The sequence below is a fragment of the Arachis hypogaea genome, chromosome 1 (genome assembly GCF_003086295.3).
Source record: "Arachis hypogaea cultivar Tifrunner chromosome 1, arahy.Tifrunner.gnm2.J5K5, whole genome shotgun sequence".
Classification (NCBI taxonomy): Eukaryota; Viridiplantae; Streptophyta; class Magnoliopsida; order Fabales; family Fabaceae; genus Arachis; species Arachis hypogaea.
In genome coordinates, this window is record NC_092036.1 from 58,059,717 (window position 1) to 58,080,582 (window position 20,866).

At 39.6% G+C, this 20,866-nt stretch overlaps 2 protein-coding genes across 2 annotated transcripts; both read right to left on the reverse strand.

The window, feature by feature from the left end:
- Positions 1 to 9,513: 9,513 nt before the first annotated feature.
- Positions 9,514 to 11,682, reverse strand: LOC140174064 (uncharacterized). The gene is made up of 2 exons (XM_072198573.1): positions 10,878 to 11,682; positions 9,514 to 10,785 (listed from the first exon to the last, which is right to left on the reverse strand). Exons 1-2 carry the CDS (start codon positions 11,146 to 11,148, stop codon positions 9,731 to 9,733), a joined length of 1,326 nt encoding a protein of 441 aa, XP_072054674.1. The 5' UTR covers positions 11,149 to 11,682; the 3' UTR covers positions 9,514 to 9,730.
- A 3,196-nt stretch (positions 11,683 to 14,878) lies between these two features.
- LOC112804910 (probable aspartyl aminopeptidase) lies at positions 14,879 to 20,477 on the reverse strand. The gene is made up of 11 exons (XM_025847574.3): positions 20,204 to 20,477; positions 19,964 to 20,099; positions 19,793 to 19,871; positions 19,264 to 19,469; positions 19,070 to 19,142; positions 18,456 to 18,563; positions 18,159 to 18,314; positions 16,048 to 16,221; positions 15,690 to 15,764; positions 15,455 to 15,595; positions 14,879 to 15,285 (listed from the first exon to the last, which is right to left on the reverse strand). The coding sequence occupies exons 1-11, from the start codon at positions 20,286 to 20,288 to the stop codon at positions 15,064 to 15,066; spliced, it is 1,455 nt and encodes a 484-aa protein (XP_025703359.1). The 5' UTR covers positions 20,289 to 20,477; the 3' UTR covers positions 14,879 to 15,063.
- Between the last annotated feature and the right edge of the window lie 389 nt (positions 20,478 to 20,866).

Below are 20,866 nucleotides of genomic sequence, written 5' to 3' on the forward strand. Positions count from 1 at the left end.
CACAAGGTGAACCGTCAGTTGTCCAAACTCAAACAATCCCCGGCAACGGCGCCAAAAACTTGGTGCACGAAATTATGATCATCAATGGCGCCATCAACATGGTATGCTCAATTGCAATCTCAACTCTTTATCACAACTTCGCACAACTAACTAGCAAGTGCACTGGGTCGTCCAAGTAATAAACCTTACGCGAGTAAGGGTCGATCCCACGGAGATTGTTGGTATGAAGCAAGCTATGGTCATCTTGTAAATCTTAGTTAGGCAGATTCAAATGGTTATGGATGATTTATGAATAAAGTAAAGATAGAGATACTTATGTAATTCATTGGTGAGAATTTCAGATAAGCATATGGAGATGCTTTGTCCCTTCCGTCTCTCTACTTTCCTACTATCTTCATCCAATCCTTCTTACTCCTTTCCATGGCAAGCTGTATGTTGGGCATCACCGTTGTCAATGGCTACAGTCCCGTCCTCTCAGTGAAAATGTTCAACGTGCTCTGTCACAGCACGGCTATTCAGCTGTCGGTTCTCGATCATGTCGGAATAGAATCCAGTGATTCTTTTACGTCTGTCACTAACGCCCCACAATCGCGAGTTTGAAGCCCGTCACAGTCATTCAATCCTTGAATCCTACTCAGAATACCACAGACAAGGTTTAGACCTTCCGGATTCTCTTGAATGCCGCCATCAATTCTAGCTTATACCACGAAGATTCCGATTAAGGGATCCAAGAGATATCCACTCAATCTAAGGTAGAATGGAGGTGGTTGTCAGGCACACGTTCATAGGTGAGAATGATGATGAGTGTCACAGATCATCACATTCATCAAGTTGAGGAACAAGTGATATCTTAGAACAAGAATAAGCTGAATTGAGTAGAAGAACAATAGTAATTGCATTAATACTCGAGGTACAGCAGAGCTCCACACCTTAATCTATTGTGTGTAGAAACTCCACCGTTGAAAATACATAAGAACAAGGTCTAGGCATGGCCGAGAGGCCAGCCTCCATGATCTAAGGAATAAACGTCCAAAGATGATCTAAAGATCTAAAGTGATCAAAAGATGAAAATACAATAGCAAAAGGTCCTACTTATAGAGAACTAGTAGCTAGGGTTTACAGAAATGAGTAAATGACATAAAAATCCACTTTTGGGCCCACTTGGTGTGTGCTTGGGCTAAGTATTGAAGCATTTTCGTGTAGAGACTCTTCTTGGAGTTAAATGCCAGCTTTTGTGCCAGTTTGGGCGTTTAACTCCCATTCTTGTGCCAGTTCCGGCGTTTTACGCCAGAATTCTTGAGCTGACTTGGAACGCCTGTTTGGGCCATCAAATCTCGGGCAAAGTATGGACTATTATACATTGCTGGAAAGCCCAGGATGTTTACTTTCCAACGCAGTTGAGAGCGCGCCAATTGGGCTTTTGTAGCTCCAGAAAATCCACTTCGAGTGCAGGGAGGTCAGAATCCAACCGCATCTGCAGTCCTTTTCAGCCTCTGAATCAGATATTTGCTCAGGTCCCTCAATTTCAGCCAGAAAATACCTAAAATCACAGAAAAACACACAAACTCATAGTAAAGTCCAGAAAAGTGAATTTTAACTAAAAACTAATAAAAATATAATAAAAACTAACTAAAATATACTAAAAACATACTAAAAATAATGCCAAAAAGCGTATAAATTATCCCCTCATCAGAGGAGGAACGCGGTATATAAACGTTGGAGGAGGAACTCGTGATTTCACACGCGCGATTTGAAAGTGGGTTTTGTTGGGTTAGTGTTAACTTGTATAAACTTATATACCAAAAGACATGTATGTGTAACATATTTCTTTCTGAATAATATTGCTTAAAACTTATAAGGTGTGATTGGTAGGGTGGCAATGGATAAGGTAGAGTAGGGTTTGGAACCAACCCTAACCCTATCCTGCCTGCGGATTGAGAATATTTCAACCCTAATCCTACCTATTTTTAACCTGCGGGTACCCGAACCTATCCGTGGGTTACAAAAAAGATGCGACATTATTATATAAGTTGATGATAATTTAAAATAGAAATGACTTTTATGTAAAAAAAAGTATTAAATCATCAATTAATGATATTTTTTAGTGGCTAAGGATCTTTTGCATTTAGTGAGAGGTCTTTGGTTTAACATCCACGTGAAACATAATTTTATATAAGTATATAACATATACATATATAGGGTGCAAGTTGGTCGGGTAGGGTCGAGACTCAACCCGCACCCTACCCATCCTGCACGAGAACCTTACCCGCACTCTACCCTACCCGCTGTGGATCGGGTTAGATACCCACAGGTAGGGTGCATATTGCCACCCCTAGTGATTGGTTGCACGAAGAAATGCAGAATTAGACTGATGGAATTATAAATCAAGTATTATGATTACTAATTAGAATCAAGCATATAAAATAATAATTTATTTAATTTAATTATTATTTCCTCTCCTCTCCTCTCTCTCTCTCTCTAACTATCTACAATATATCAATATAAATATATCAATATAAGTTAGAGAGAATAGAGTTGTATGGAAGAATGATAAAGAAAGTGTGATTTTTATTAATTTATTTATGTAGGTGTTGCAGACAGAAATATTTTCAAATGTGGTAACTGTTCATACCCTGGGTCAAGCTATCTGACCCGGGATGATTAGCAACGAGACGACTGACCTCTTCAAGTCAAACTACCTGACCTCTTCTCAAAGAGCTCGGCCAAACCGCTAGAAAAGCCCAATAAAGGGCCCAAACAGAGGAACATGATCCAAATCCAAAGGCAGCCCAAGCCCATAGAGATAAGGGCGGTTCCCACGAAAGATAAGATAAAGATAAGATAAGATAACTAACTTATCTTATCTGAAAAGGTCACTCTACACCATTATAAATACATTGGAGCACCCAGGTATAACTCGTACTCTTATTCTACCAAAAACCTGCTTAATACCCTTGCTAACTTAAGCATCGGAGTCCCTGGCAGGTACCACCACCCTCCGGTGACAAAAGATCAGCACCTCCACCAGGTCCTACAAGTCAGAAGCAACAGCTCCGACCAGTACAAAATATCTCGTCCGAGATCGACCTACAGTTTCAGGTAACCCTCGGAGCATTGGCGCCGTTGCCGGGGAACCTGGAAGTCATCCCATCATCATGGCAGATGACCATGACAACGACCACGATTCAGGTCTAGAAGACAAAATGCCCCACAAAAATGCGGACACTACGCCAAAGGATATCCCGCAACCTAACGGAGACAAAAATTCACCAAACCAGGGAGCTCTCGAGACGCTTCAAGATCGTTTAAAACAACTTGAGAAAGAAGCCCAACATTAGCGAGAAGTTGGGAAGGACCTACAATGGGAGATAAGGCGATGCCGGAAATTGGAGGACAAACTCCTAAAACTCAAAACCGATCTCAAAGCCAAGGCGATTCGATCCACCCACGAAGACAGCTCCCGCAAAGACCAGGATCCATTTACCAAGGATATCATGAAGACCAAAATCCCAAAAGACTTTAAACTCCCGGATATGGCCTTATACGATGGCAAGGCAGATCCCAGCCATCACCTCAGTAATTTCAGAAGTCGAATGTACCTCACTGACGCTTTAGACGCAGTCCGCTGCAAAGCCTTCCCGACTACCTTAACAAAAATGGCGATCAAATGGTTCGACAATCTACCCCCCAGGTTCATCTCAAGCTTCGACAACCTAGCTAAAAAGTTTCTAGCCAGATTTTCTATCCAGAGAGACAAAACCAAGCACGCCTCAAGCCTACTAGGAATCAAACAAGGAGATCGAGAAAGTCTTCGTAGCTACATGAAAAGATTCAACAAGGCATGTCTAGATATACAAAATCTGCCCACAGAAGCAGTCATCATGGGCCTCATCAATGGCCTACGAGAAGGGCCTTTTAGCCAATCCATATCGAAAAAGCATCCCACATCTCTAAATGAGGTATAAGAATGAGCAGAGAAGTATACCAACATGGAGGAAAATGCTCGACTAGGAGAGACCTCATAATCTGGACTCTCCAACTCCTCCCGCGATAAGGACAAAGAACCCAAGAAAAAAGAAGATCGATATGGGGAAAAGATCAAAAAATACCACAATTATACCCCCTCTTCGGGTATCCCTCCGGCTCGACCACTCAAGCAAAAAAAGAGGAGGAAACCGGGCAGAATATTGCGAATATCATCGAATCTATAGACATTCCAACAACAAATGTTTCGACTTAAAAAATATCATAGAGAAACTGGTAAGAGAAGGAAAATTAGATCGGTATTTGGCGAGCCGAGCAGACGATCCCAGGAAAAGAAAAAGGGATGAAGATGTCGGACAGGCAGAACGGCCACCCCGTACACCTGAAAGACACGTCCACATGATACACGGAGGATTTACAGGAGGCGGGATTTCCAAATCATCTCGCAAAAGATATCTCAAAGAAGTATATCATGTTGAGGGAAGAGAAGAAACACCCGACATCCCCATAATTACTTTTACCAAAGAAGACGCATCCGGCATCATCCCAGGACACGACGATCTTATGGTCATCACTATCGTATTGGCAAACGCAAATCTCCACCGCACACTGATAGACCAAGGAAGCTCCGCCGACATATTATTCAAAACTGCCTTCGACAAACTCGGCCTAGAAGAAAAAGAACTCAGAGCATATCCGAACAGCCTATTCGGACTGGGAGACACCCTAGTTCAACCACTTGGATACGTCTCACTTCACACGACCTTTGGAAAAGGAAACTAGTCAAGAACACTCAAAATAAACTACATTGTGGTCGACTTAAGCTCAGCATACAATGTCTTAATAGGTCGGATAACATTGAATCAGCTCGGCGCAGTAGTCCCGATTCCACATCTATGCATGAAGTTCCCAACTGCAGAAGGAATAGCTACAATAAGAGCAGACCAGAAGATGGCACGTCGCTGCTATAATGAAAGTTTAAACCTCAGAGGCAAAGGAGAAGAATTCCACACAATCGAACTCGGTGGAGCTCAGAGGCGGGAAGAACTATGTCCACAATCCGAAGGTGAAGTAGAGAAACTCCAGATCGGAGATATCCCGGACCAAACAACCAATGTCGGTACAATCCTAAAAGGAGATATAAAAGAATCACTCGTACAGTTCCTGCAAGATAATGTCGACCTCTTTGCATGGAAGGCTGCAGGCATGCCAGGCATAGACCCGAAGTTAATGTGCCACAAGCTAGCAGTCTACCCAAGATCTCGGCCAGTGTAAACAAAAACGTAGAAAGCTCGGGCTAGAACGATCCCAAGCTGTGGAAGAGCAGGTACGAGCCCTACTGGAGGCAGGATTTATAAGAGAAGTCACGTACTTACTATGGCTAGCTTACGTTGTCTTGGTGAAAAAATCGAATGGGAAGTGGCGGATGTGCACCGACTACACTGATCTCAACAAAGCCTGCCCAAAAGATCCTTACCTTCTCCCAAGTATCGACGCTCTGGTAGATGCCTCCTCCGGATATAAATATCTCTTGTTTATGGACGCATATTCGGGATACAATCAAATCCCGATGTATCCACCTGACCAAGAAAAAACCTCATTCTTAACCCTAAAAGCAAACTATTGCTACATCGTCATGCCTTTTGGGCTAAAAAACGCAGGAGCTACTTATCAGAGGTTAATGAATAAGGTCTTTACGGATCACATCGGGAAAATAATGGAATTATATGTGGACAACATGTTAATAAAGACACAAAATGAAGAGACGTTGTTGTCCAACCTTACCCAAGTATTCGACACTATACGAAGGCATGGCATACGACTTAATCCTGCAAAATGCGCCTTCGCAGTAGAAGCTGGCAAATTCTTGGATTTTATGCTCACACAAAGAGGAATCGAGGCAAAATCAGATAAATGCCGGGCCATACTCAACATGAAAAGCCCGACTTCTGTCAAGGAAGTACAACAACTCAATGGAAGGTTGGCAGCCTTGTCCAGATTTCTAGCGGGATCAGCCATATGGTCTCTCCCCTTCTATGCCACTCTAAGGAAAGGAAAGAGGTCTGAATGGACAACGGAGTGCGAGCAGGCTTTCCAATATTTCAAAAGATTCATGGGACAGCCACCTATCCTAACTCGGCCTCAGGAAGGAGAACCACTTATATTATATCTCGTAGTAGGAAGTCGAGCAATAGCTTCAGCACTAGTTCGAGAAGACAACAGTGGGCAACAACATGTGTACTTCATCAGCAAAGCATTACAAGGATCCGAGCTGGACTACCAAAAAAATAAAAAAATTCGCCTATGCTCTCATATTAACATCTCGACGACTTTATCCATATTTCCAAGCTCACACTATTAGGGTTCGGACAACCAACCCATGAAAGGAATTTTGCAGAAAACAGACTTAGTAGGTAGAATCTTACAATGGGCAGTCGAGTTGTCTGAATTCGACCTTCAATATGAAGCTCGGACAGCCATCAAATCGTAATATCAAGCCGATTTCATTGCATAATTTACAAACACCCCAAAAATCTCTACAGAATGGAATCTCTACGTAGACGGTTCCTCAAATAAAATGGGAAGCTACACAGGTGTGATAATTGAAAGCAACCAGGGAACCCAATCAAACTTTTCCTCAATTTCGGGTTCCTTGCCTCAAACAACCAAGCAGAATATGAGGCACTATTAGCTGGTTTGAAGTTGGCCAAGAAGGTTGGAGCTCAAAAGCTTATCATCTTTAGCGACTCACAAGTTGTCACTTCACAAATAACAGGGAGCTACCAAGCCAAAGATCCCACAATGAAAAAGTACTTGGACAAAATCAGGGAACAGCTCGGACAATTCGGGGAATATGAGGTCCGCCACATACCCTGAGAACAAAACACCCGAGCTGATGCACTCTCAAAACTAGCCAGCACCAAACTAGGGGGCAACAACAGAAGCCTCATCCAAGAAAGGCAACAGAACCCGTCAATCTCGGAAGAAGAAAAAGTCCTAGCCATAACAGGTCAGGATCAAGGATGGATGACTCCCATAATTAACTACCTCAAAACAGAAACGCTCCCCGCAAATGAAAATGAGGCATAGAAGTTAAAACGGGAAGCACAATATTACACTATCATAAACAATACCCTATACAAAAGAGGGATCTCAATACCATTGTTAAAATGTGTGCCGACTTCCAACACAAAGGAAGTTCTAGAAGAAGTACACAGTGGCATCTACGGCAATCATCTCGGGGCGCATGCACTCACCAAAAAAGTACTCCGAGCAGGATTTTATTGGCCAACTCTACAAAAAGAAGCCACAGAATTCGTAAAGACATGTCCACCATGTCAGAAACATGCAAACTTCCACATCGTCCCACCAGAGGAACTCATCAGCATAATTTCACCTTGGCCATTCGCAAAATGGGGACTCGACTTTCACAGCCCTTTCTCTCAGGGAACGGGACAAGTCAAATTCCTTATATTAGGGGATAGACTATTTCACAAAGTGGATCGAGGCAGAACCCTTAGCTCACGCAACCGCTCAAAGAAGTCGAAAATTCCTATATAGAAACATTGTCACAAGATTTAGGGTTTCATACTCCATCACCACAGACAACGATACTCAATTTACAGATACGAGCTTTAGAAAATTGGTGGCCGATTTGAACATAAAACACCAATTTACATCCGTAGAACACCCTCAGGCCAATGGACAAGCAGAAGCTGCCAACAAAGTCATATTGGCCGGGCTAAAATGAAAATTACATGATGCAAAGGAAGCCTAGGCCGAAGAGCTCCCACAAGTCCTATGGACATATCGAACAACGCCACATTCCACCACAAAGGAATCCCCTTTCGGATTAGCTTACGGGATGGAGGCAATGATCCCGGTAGAGGTCGAAGAAGCGTCACCCAGAGTGATCCATTATAGTGAAGAGGCCAATTCCCAACTTCAAAGGGAAGAACTCGACCTACTCCCAGAAATTCGTGAAAAAGCTTGGATCGGGGAAGAGGCATTAAAACGTCGAATGGCTTCAAGATACAATCAAAAGGTAGTACCGCGAGGTTTTGCCGAGAATGACCTCATCCTAATCTGAAATGTATCGGAACAACTCGACCTCGAGAAGAAAAGCTGGCAGCAAACTGGAAAGGACCCTACCGAGCCATAGAAGTACATGGAAATGGCTACTATAGACTGTCCGAACTCGAAGGGCGAGAGCTTCCCAAGTCATGGCACGCCTGCAACCTAAGAAGATACTACAGTTAGAGGTAATAGGGATCTTAGGATAAGGTACACTCTTTTTCCTGAAAAGGTTTTTTAATGAGGTGCCAAGCCAAGATCTACAAAATTGCTCGACCTAGAGAGATAAAACTCCTACATGTATATATATGCATTTTCTTCTGAATAAAGTTTTAGATTTTCTACAAATTCTCAAGACGCATTAGTCTGAAACGCTAAAAAATTCATCGCCCGATTATAAAGCTACAAGATCGGTAGAAGGTGAAGATCAAATTCACTGTCCGACCACAATAAAGATCAAAAAAGATGAAAACCAAATTCATCAAAAGGTCAACCAAACAAGGGTCAAACCTGACTTCGACAAAATCGGCAAAGATGAAAAAGCGACAAAATAGAATAATGCAAGAAGTTATCGAAAGTAATCCATAGAAAGGACCTGACGAGGTCTTAATAAAATGGATTGCTAAAAATAACTTAAAAGACCAGCCGACATAGAGAAGTCGGACCAGTCGACCACAATAACCAAAGTTATAAAAAGTCAATCCCTGGAAAGAGGTCTGGCCAGCCCTAAAAAAGAGGATTACTAGAAATAACTTATAAGGGACCGACATGATGAAGTCGGCCTCCCACAAACAAGTTATAAAAAAGTAATCCCTGAAAGAGACCTGACAAAGGTCCAAGAAAGAGGATTACTAGAAATAACTTATAATGGACCAACATGATGAAGTCGGCCTCCTATAAACAAGTTATAAAAAAGTAATCCTTGAAAAAGACCTGACAAAAGTCCAAGAAAGAGGATCACTAGAAAAAACTTATAAGGGACCGACATGATGAAGTCGGCCTCCCACAAACAAGTTATAAAAAGTAATCCTTGAAAGAGACCTGACAAAGGTCCAAGAAAGAGGATTACTAGAAATAACTTATAAAGGACCGATATGATGAAGTCGGCCTCCCACAAACAAATTATAAAAAGTAATTCCTGAAAGAGACCTGACAAAGGTCCAAGACAGAGGATTACTAGAAATAACTTATAAAGGACCGACATGATGAAGTTGGCCTCCCACAAACAAGTTATAAAAAGTAATCCCTGAAAGAGACCGGGCAAAGGTCCAAGAAAGAGGATTACTAGAAATAACTTCAGACCAAAGTAAGGAATCGACATACAAGTTGGGTCCAAACATCCACAACCTCAAAAAGAATCAAGCCACAAGTATGAAAATACAAAGGCAATCCAAAGAGGTCGGACAATAAGGCTCCTACACTCCCAAAAAAAGCCTAAAAAAGTAACAAACAGATGCAAACAAATGTGTCATAAAAAGCACAAGTTATAATAATAACAAACTCAAGAGGCCACCAAAATCAGCCCCAAGAGCTTGAAAACTACTTTGTTTTTCAAAAAGTTGCTAAACAAGCAACTAAGACAGTAGCAGAAAGTCAGAACCACCATGTACAAAATATAAAAAGTTCAAAAGCCCACAAGCCGGACTATCTACATAAACATCCAAAATAATCATTAAGGATCCAAAGACTTCTCAGCAACATCAACACGGGGCGAAGGAGGACGAGTTTGAAGAGGCACCGCATCCACTGTCCTGTCATCCCGGTTCAAGATTTGACAATCAGGTTTTGACTCAGGATGACCAACCTCAGCTGAAGGAGTTAAAGGGGTCGGCGCAATAGAGGACTTGGTGGCAGGCACTGAAGGAGGGTCGACATCATCATCAGCAGCATCATCAGGAACAATTTTTCCGTCTTTTACGATGTTGTCCAAGCTAAAGAGAGTAAGATCGAGCTCGGGCGCAAGAACCCGAACCTGCTCCTTCAGGTTCTCATAAGCAGCATTTACACTACCTACAAGGTGACCCTGGAGCTCGACATAATCAGCTCGAGCATACTCTAAATAATCCCTGAGACGCATCATCTCCCTATAGGTTGTGACATAGCTCTCCTTGTGCTTCAATGCCGTGTCTTCAGCCAACCTCACAGAAGCCGCCAAGGCAATAGAACTAGCCTTCTCGCCCTCCAACTCCTTCTCCAGCTTGGTCACTTTCATTTCGAGCTCCTCCTGTAAACCCTTCATCCGGTTGAACTCCAACTTAGCCTCTTCCATAAAGGCTTTTGTAGCATGAATGGGAAGATCTTGGGCAGTTCGATATAAAGCCGCACCTATGTGTGCCATCTTGACGCTGCTCCGAGTAATAAAATTCAAATGGCGAAGAAGAGAAACATCGTCAGTAAGCATTGTACCATAAGGACCAATTTGCTGGTCCACAAACTCGATAGCGTCAAAGTCAGGGGCATCAAGGTTAAAGGGCTCAGCTGTTTTTTGCTTTTTTGGAGGAGGAGCGCCAGTAGGAGAAGAGGTAGCAGCAAAAGCCTGTAAAGGATCAACCAAACGAACCTGAGGAGTAGGGATCATCCTCCTCGGTCCAGGAGAGCTCGGAACAGATGGCTTCGACAAAACCTGAAAGGACCCCTCCCCAGCCACCTTAGCCGAGATGTTTTGAGCCGTCGTAGCCTTCCTCGCCTTCTTGAAGGCTTTCATGGAGTCATTGTTTTTGGCCATCTCTAAAAAAGAAAATCGACCATAGAAGCAGATTACACATTGGAAAAAGAAGAAAGCAAAACCAGAAAACAAAAACATATCAATTTTTAAATACCTAATGCAGTTCGGACAAGGGACGGGTCCCCCAGAAATTTTTTAGTGTCAAGATGAGGAGGTTCCCCCCAAATGTCTTCCAAAACATTTACAAAGGCCTGCTCGACCTCATCGATCATCTCCCATGTATATCGAGACACCACTACATTCTGTTGCCAACACAAGGAAAAGGCAGGCTCATCATTTGCTTCCAGAAAAAACGGCCGAGCTCCCTCAACTGCTCGGACCTTAAAAAAATAATTCTTGAAATCCATGAAGGACTCGTCATACATAGAAAAAATTTTATGTCCTTGGGCAGATCTAAAGGAAACCCATGAGGCTTTCTTTTTTGAAAAAGCCCCGGGCTTAGTCAAAACAAACAGATAAAGAAAAATAGTCTGAGAATAAGTAACGTCTAACTCTTGGCAAAGAAGCTGAAAGATCTTGATAAAATCCCAAGAATTCGGATGGAGCTAGGATGGAGCTACATTACACGACCACAGCAGATCGGTCTCAAAAGAAGTAAAAGGAAAAGTGATATTCAACTAGCTGAAAAAATAATCATAAGCGTAAAAGAAAGTGCGCTCCCCCCGGGTCAGAGCAGGAAAGCAAACTCTCTCCTCGGAATCAGGTGCTACCAATTCATAGTTCCCTTCCTGATCTCTACTCTTACAGAGGCAGTGATGTTTCCTAAGCTCCACACAGAACTCAGCATTCACCACAAAAACACACATTAACACAAGGGAGTCCAACCAATCGGACATCCCCTCAGGAACCTTAGAAGACGTCTCTACAATATTTTTGCGAGAAGACATGGCCAACTAGTCCTACAAACAAGAAAGAAAATGGATTACTAAAAAACATCTCGGACAAATATGACACAGAGCAATACAAGCAACAAAAGGAAACCCCAGGACCTACACTAAAGATCCAAGGGCATCCTTTGGAGGCATGTTATGGAATAAGGACTCAAGAAAACCTACAAGTCTACATCTCTACACATCCTAACAGGAAGATAATCTCCTTCTCAACAAAAGCAACACTCTGAGAAGAAAGCCACGAAGCTACAAATCAAAAGTCATCAAAACAACTACCTCCCCAACTCACAGTCTCAGCTTATCAACAAACGGAACTACCAAACAACGAAAGTATTAAGAAGAAAATCAAAACGAGCCATCAGAAAAAATCGTTACTTTCTATAAAGGTTCATCAGCAAAATTATCAAACACAGCGAAAGTCATCAAAAGGAGCAAACCTTTCTGGTAAAGAAAACAGGTTCATAAAAGTCAGAAAAACATGCAGCACAGCAACAAGTTAGCACGACAACACAAAAAGGTTCAAGCTTCCCAAACATGCATTCAAGCAAAACTAAAACCTTACCAAAGGACCGAAGGCAAAGCAGAAGAATTAAAGAAGCAGAAAGTAGAACCAACCTGAAAAAAAGAAGCTTCGAAGGAAACTGAGAAATAGAAACCAGAATCGCCTTTCAGAGCAAAGAAAGCACCAACGATCACCAAACAACGTCGCAGGGAGAAACGCGAAAAAATACAAATATTCAGGCGAAAACAAAAAGTGAAAAAGAAAAAGAGAAGTTACGAAACAGAGAAGAGAAACCGTTTTTTGCGAAAAAGTTCAAAAAAAACAAAGAAACGGAACATTAAAAAAGAATTAATGAGGTTATTAAACCTTCGCACATTCCCAAAGCAAGGGGACGCGCATTTTCAAAAGAATAAAATTCAAAAGAAAACGTTCCGCATTCAAAGGAGAACTCTACAAAGAAGAAGTCGACAAATTGCTCGAGTTCGGCTTCACCAGAGAAGGATCGAAGTCCTAAAACTAAGACTCGACCTCAAAAAAGATCGAGCTCGAGTAGGGACACTGTTCATACCCTGGATCGAGCTATGTGACCCGAAATGATTAGCAACGAGACGACCGACCTCTTCAGGTCAAACTACCCGACCTCTTCTCAAAGAGCTCGGCCAAACCGCCAAGAAAGCTCAATAAAGGGCCCAAATAGAGGAACACGACCCAAATCCAAAGACAACCCAAGCTCATAGAGATAACGGCGGTTCCCACGAAAGATAAGATAAAAATAAGATAAGATAACTAACTTATCTTATCTGAAAAGGTCACTTTACACCATTATAAATACACTGGAGCACCCATGTATAGGGGTGGCAAAGCGGGCTGGCCCGCCCCAACCCGCCCAGCCCCGCCTAGGCCCGCCTCATAAACGGGGCGGACCGGCCCGCCCCGCCAACTAAAATGGGTTCAAAATGCTAGCCCGCCCCGCTTTATGGCGGATTGGCGGGTTGGCGGGCTAGCCCGCTTGACTCTTTTTTCTTTTTTTTTTGAAAAATAAAATTCATTAAAATTAACCAAAAAATAATAATTAAAAAATAAAATACAAATAAAAAATAGTCAAATTTTAATATAATTTGTTTACTATTTTTTTTAATTTTTAACTTCAATAAAATTGTTCAAAATAATATTTGTCAATAAAATCATCTTTATTTTAAAAATAAGTCACATAATTTGAGCATATATACGAAATTGTAAAATAAAATAAATAAAGTTAATAACTAAAAGAAGAATAAAAACAAAAAATAAAAAAAAGTGTTTAAAAATTCTATAATTATTAATTTTATAATAGTAACCACTATTTTATTTAATAAAAAAAAAAGAAAAATATAAAGCTTCGGCCCGGCGGACCGGCCCGCCCCGCCCCGCCAAAACCCGCCAATTTGGCGATGCGGGTTTGGCGGGTTCGAAATCCTAGCCTGACCCGCCTTTTTTAGCGGGTTTTGCGGATCGGCCCGGCGGGCTCGACCCGTTTTGCCACCCCTACCCATGTATAACTCATACTCTGATTCTACTTAAAATCTGCTTAATATCATTGCTAACTTAAGCATCGGAGTCCCTTGCAGGTACCACCACCCTCCGGTGACAAAGAATCAGCACCTCCACCAGGTCCTACAAGTCGGACGCAACAGCTCCGACCAGTACAGAAGATCTCGTCCGAGATCGACCTACAGTTTCAGGTAACCCTCGGAACAGTAACAAATTATAGTTTTATTAAAACTATTTAAAAAGACTTAGTTCCACCAAGAGTGGAATTGTTTGCTTGATTTGTATTGATAGGCAGAGTGAATATAAAAAAAAAAGATTGAATAGATTAGGCAGCGTTACTCACCAGAATAATGTTTGTGTTTTATGTAAAAAAGAGGTGAAATATATTCACCACTTGTTTCTTGGTTGCAAGTTTACTTGAAAGGTTTGGTGCACATGGTTATCTGATTTTCGCAGACTATGGTCCTTCTTAAACACATTGAAGGAACACTTTGAGAGTTGGATAGATGTACAGAATAGGAAGGAGATGAACAAAAAGTAATTGGTATATTTTTTGCAATTATTTAGAATGTTCAGATGGAAAGGAAAAGAAGAATTTTTTAGAACAAGAAAGCAGGTGCTAAGAAAACTGTTAGGAACTCATTTCAAAACTACAAGGAGTGAAATAGAATGAATCCTTTTCATTTCAGACTACAAAGAGTGAAAAAAAGTAAATCCCTTTTGTTATTAATGGCAATACCAAAGATGACAATGAAATTTTTGTGTTCTCTTTATTTTCTATTTTTGTTCGGTTTATCTATGTCGCTCCATTTTATTGTGTTGAGCTGTCATGTTAAAAAATAAAAGTTAGAGAGGGAGAGATACAAATGTGTATACATTTAGGTTTGCAAGAGAACACAAAAAAGTCTTTTCAACATAAAATTTTCAAATAAAAAATTTTCATCTAAACCCTTTAAAATGGCAAAATTTCAAAGAACACAACTGAATTCCATGAGATTTTGAAATCAAAGCATTTCTCTTATATTTAAATTTTAAAAAAGGATTTGTCTCATTTTATTGTATTCCAAACACACTTATAGGGAGTTCAAACTCAACTTAGCTTCATCTATCATTTGCATCGCCATTGTTACTTGACTAAAAAAGAATGTGGCCATTCAGTTAAGGTACAAAAGATGCATGAACGTTTGAGGCAGCTTTTTATATTGAATTCATTGAATCTATTACTCTGGTGTTATTTAGGATTTTTCATCTATAGAACAGTATGAGTCTTATATTAATATCCAAATTGCAAGTGATCAGTCCATTAACAACATCACCTAAAGCACAAGATTGATGATCAATTCTTCAATGAAAGATACCTATATGTCCACGACAATCTTTGCATCGAGTTGAGAGAATTCTTCGAAAAAGGCCTTGAAATGCTCATAGGAATGCTTGACATCATCTACAGCACACATTTCTCGTATGCTATGCATTGACAACTGTGGTGCACCTACATCAACAGTACGAATGCCCACGCCGCTTGCAAGAATGGGGCCAATGGTTGAACCGCAAGCCGTGTCATTGCGAACCACAAAGTCCTGCATCAACATGTTATAATTTATTTCCACTGATAAACAACTACTATCCTTCAGTGTTATTTATGATGATTCAGCTCTCAATAGGGTAACAATGCCTGTTCCATTCTGAGAGAAGAGAAGGAAAAGAAAAAAGAAATGAAAAGATACTAAAACATTTCACTTAACAGACCTGTACAGGAAGCTTATGCACTGATGCTATCTCCCTGAATATGAAGGATGTGACTGCATTAGTGGCATATCTTTGATTTGCATTGTGTTTAATGACAAGCCCTCCATGCAATTTAGGCTGATGGTTCTCTTCATGTTTGTCCTAACAAGAGCAACGGAATTAATCTGAATATGTATTATAGATCATAATCATAAAAGCTTACCCCAACTTTTCACATGCACCAGAAAAGACATACCATGTAATTGGGGTGTAGTGCATGCGCCATATCAGCAGAAACAAGGAAGCTTCTCTGAACGGCTTTCTCAAGCATCTGAGAAAATCAGCATAATGACACAAGTCAATACAAAAAGCCCGATCAGGTGTCATTCCATAATAAAATATCATGAACAGTCCTCTTATACATGATGCAAAGAACAACTTATAGATTGATACAATAATCCATTAGGAAAGTTGAAATAGTCACAGCTCCATTTCCTGTTAAACATCTCCTACATACAATATAGAATGATAGGATGTTCACAGAAAAGGTAATAAGAATCATCCCTGTAGTCCTTTAAGTATGAAAATGAACAAATAAGATAGTTGCATATTACCTGGGTCTCTGACCTAAAGGAATTTGTAACCCGGGATACCGCATCTAGCATGACTGGAGAGCCAGCTCCTTGGGCAGAATTAGACCCACATTCTTCATGATCAAACAAAGCTACCATTCTAACACCAGTCTCTTCTTCGAGACTGGTTTCAGAGGATGTAGCATCTATCAATGCCTGTCAGTTAAAATAAGATAATCAACCATTTATATTTAAAAGAAAAAAAAATCAATCTAGCAAATAAACAAAACCATTGCACACTTTTTATGATTACATTCGAATTACAAAGCAGACAGCTACATAATCTTAAGATCCAAAAGCTAAAGTCAACATTTCCTTCTCTCACAAGTATCCTTTGTTAGTCATACATATGAATTTGGTGTCGTTAAAAATCTGTCTCCACCCACTCCTTTTCCAAAAAAGGGAATATATGTCAATGGATGTTCAGTTGAATACAAAATTTTCCATCAGACTGGGAAATTTTCCAAATTCAAAACAGAATTTGGCATAATCAATTTTTAACATGATCGGAAGCAAAATTTTTATCATAACATAATCAGTTAATTACAAGCAAAATACATAATCATAACTCATAATCAGAATTTTTTAACACAATCAAATTTTTTTTTAACATAATCAGTGAGCAGAAGTAAAACCAAGTAGAAGCAGAATGAAACAGAAGCAAAATGAAACAGAAGCAGAAGCAAGATGAAGTGTTGAATTCGGTTCTCCTGGAATCTGAATCGAGACCTGTAGGTCCAACAACATCGGTCCAAGCCGAGAGGATGTTGACATCAGGAGCAATCAAATCTGGTTTGAGAATCTCAAGGTTCAAGCCGTTAGGTCCTCTTGCAGAGAACGATGCCACAAGCAGTGCTGATTTGATTCCGAAGATCGTTCCTTTGAATTCGAGAGTTGCAGTAGGGTTTGCGGTAGATGAGATGTAGGATTTGATCATGTCGCCTTCATCTGCGCCCACGGCGCATGTCGGGATGAGGTGAACATCGCCGACGAGACCCAGCTTTCTTCACCAAAATTGGCAACCCTAGGGCTACATCCCCGATCCAAACCACGATTTTTCCTCTCACTAGTCTTAGATCCAGTGAATTCTTCATGCGGAATGAATTAGATAGAACACCAGATTTCCTAGGGTACACTAATTGGTTCATTTTCCCCCTCAATGGAGCTCGAAGTGGTGGATTCGATGGAAGAGGTGAATGGCGTGGAAGAGGGAGAGGGAGGAGAGTAGAGGTTTTTTTATTTTATGTTAAGGGCACTTTTGTAATTTAAAAAATAAAAGATGTTATCTTTTAGGTTTATTTATTTTATGTGTAGTATATACGTTTTATTTAACGGAATATTCCGTTAACTTTAACTTTTTGTGATGGTAGGGACTCAATTACAAATTTTGATATGGTATAGAGATTCCATTAAAAAGAAAAAAAAGTATAGGAATCTAGTTGAAAATTTGGTAAAATTATAGGGACCGGCAGAGTAATTAAACCTAACAATAACAATAACCAAGACTTGTTCAGTTAAAGTGGGTCTAACTACATGGATTCCAATGATACATACACCAAGCCTCTTAATTTGGCAGCGAAGATGCAGAGAATCATGATCTAACTAAATTGAACTCAAACCATGGATGCAATAACTACAAACAGAATAATACAATATCAGGAAACAAACCATCTTCTGCCCTCATGGAAGAACACTAAACGGAATTCTGAAAATTTTCATTATCTATGGTATATGCCTCATCCCTATATCCTCTATCAATACAAAATTGAGTAAGTAGAGAAGAAAAAAATTACTGTACTTGAACTATTGATCGCTTAGTTAACACTTATTTATGAAGGGCACCAAATTCAAGTTTAAGCAGTTCATTGGCTGTAGTGCAGCAGCTCTTCACTCAAACATAGATTACAATGATGTTGTGAAATGATTGGGTAGTGATGTTTTTTTCTGCTTTGTCTTCACACTATAAGGTAAATATTTTTGGGATGGTAGGTATCAAACGGAAAGGCATAGTTCAAAAAGAATTTATAATTCAAAATTCATATCTATACACGTGAACCTGAAACTTGAGAAAACAATTTATGTAAAACTTAAACCTTCAAGGAGCAAAATGACATGCAGAGGTTATCAAGCCGTCCTGAAAATATGAATTCCTGTGCAGCTCCAGCAATTACACTTGGTTGGGTATCACAAGCTTGCAATTCAAAATCACAAATGTCTTCTGGTTCACACCCAAGCTTGTTTGCAAGCAACTGGGGAAAAGAAAAACAAGATAATTACCAAGAGTTAGAACCAAGTTGAAATCTGCAAGTAGTGTGAAATAGATGTCAAAAGGAAATGTAACTGAAACACCTATCAAAAAGAAGGCACTATGAATTTCAAAACCTGCTAACCTGCAGTAGAAGAGAATGGTGTTTAGTATTGGTAGTGTCAGTTTTATCATTTGCTTTCTTTCCACTTTCAGCTGAATCATTTTCAGGGACAGCTTTATTCAGTTCTGCCTGCAAGACAAAACTCAACCCCATTAAATGTATAAAAGCTAAATCAAATAACTAATAAGAAAGTAAGAAACACTTTGCATCTTAATAAGCAATGCTGGTGGAAACTTATTCTTTAGTTAACTAGATACAAGTATTAGTGCTAAAAAACACAATGCACCATAACACAAAGATGGCTTTCAGTAAGGTGCAACTAAACGCTAATAATTCTATATAAATCATTTTGCCACCACATCAAGAATGATTCTTATTAAACAAGATATGCATCTTTAACCATTAATTGAACTCGCTAAGACTCTAGCTACACGCAGTCAAATAGATTGCAACTCGGGTAAAGTAATTATTTCAAAATATAATTCAATCTTTAACTTGATGCATTATACCTGGGCATCTCAATCTAATCATTTTCTTTCGTCCTTAGCAAAATCATAAACATAGCAAAGGTATGAGTATTAGTGTATTACATATCCTGTGGCAGAAGCATGAACTTTGTTTAAATCCAGTATTACCTTCACCGATGTAGCCAAGACAGGAAGAAGATGAGATTGAGCATTAGGTTTGAATCCATCACTATTAACATTCCTGATCAAACAAGCAGCGTGTTTCTAAAGAGTCAACAAACAACGGAAGAATGTGATAATCAAAGCAAACAAAAAAAAAGGCAAAAATACAAACAAGAATGATGCGTATTTTCGAAGAAGACCTGTCCAAGTGAATAGCCAAAGTAGGGATCCTCATTATTGGTTCCTCAATTCTAACAAGCCGATGCGCATAAGAAGAGGCAGAACCCTCTTTTCTTTCTCGAATGATTACCCTCCCAGCAATGGTCAAGTCCCTATCAAACCATGTATGCCACAAGCCACCACCATAAGTCTGAACCCCAACCTCCAAATATCCACCTTTAGTCACCTACCCCAAAAGAAAACCCATGTCATGTTTATGTCCAAAAGTTAATTAAGCCCCCAAATTCATGTTTGATCTATATATTAAATTTTGTGCATAAATGAGACTTATACTCTGATGCACAAATACTTCATTTTTACTCAAGTATGTGTATATGCATCAAATACGGCTAACTTATTAAATCTGTGATTAATCTTTTTATGAAATTGCCTAGCATCATATTCATTCAATATTCGAATTAGTATTTGTGCTTCACAGGACTAATATGACTGATATTTACTTCTAAATAAATCAAATCAAATCAAATCAAATCAATGAAAACTAGATACCTTGGTGACGGGCTTGAGTTTGAGACAAGGGCTATCAGTATGAGCACCCACAATGTGGAAACCATTTCCAGCAACATACCTAACGACAAAATTCGAGAACACAGAACTAAGCACAAAATTTGAAACAAATGCTGAAAATAGAAGCGCCTGGGGATAAGAAAGTAGAAGCACCTCTGACCAATGGCAAAAGCGACGATGGTAGAGTGATTCCTGGTGAAGAAGTACTTTTTTCCAGCTTTCAAATTCCAAACTTCCTTTTCCGAAAGCTGGTCAAAACCTGCGCTTCGCAAACGGTTCTTCGCCTCCTCTGAAACAAAGAGTTAGATTAAATTAAAGTAATATCAGAATGTATCGAGTGAATACAACTGAATCAAGAAAACAGTTTTCTTTTATCTGGGTAATTGTTATTACCGACGGCGTGAAAAGCAGTTGGAGAAGCATTGAGGAAGGCAACAAGATCGGAAGCGACATCGTTCTTGTGTTGTTGCTTCGCCATCGTGGCAGGGATTTTGCTTCGAAAGGTTTTGCGACTGCGAGAGTGAGAGTGCACGCGACTTTGTGTAGTCAGCTACTTAGCTCCGAGAGTCGTATAGCGGTGCTGCTAGCATTTCGACACAAACAAGTTTAATAAATGTACCATAGGATAAAATTAGGTGGTTTTTTTTTTTAAGATAATAGGTTATCTATCAATCTATCTCTCTATTTTATTATATAAAAATCAGATTTCTACATTTAATAATAGAGTTGAAGTGACATATTTTTTAGAATATTTCTCAATTTATTTTTTTAATTTTATAAAGTAAATCAATTATAACTAATTAATGATATCAATTAATTAATTTGATTAGATATTCAAATCTCATAATTTATTATAATTTATATAAATTGATTAATTATAATTAATTATATCAATTAATTAATTTAATTAATTATATTAATTATTTTATTTGATTTGATTTTTCCTTGGTTAACAATAGTTGTAATTTATTTTAGTAAATAATAAAAATAATAATAAAATACATGAATTAATTTAATTAGTTTTTTTTTTAATGTCATCTATTTATACGAAATCAT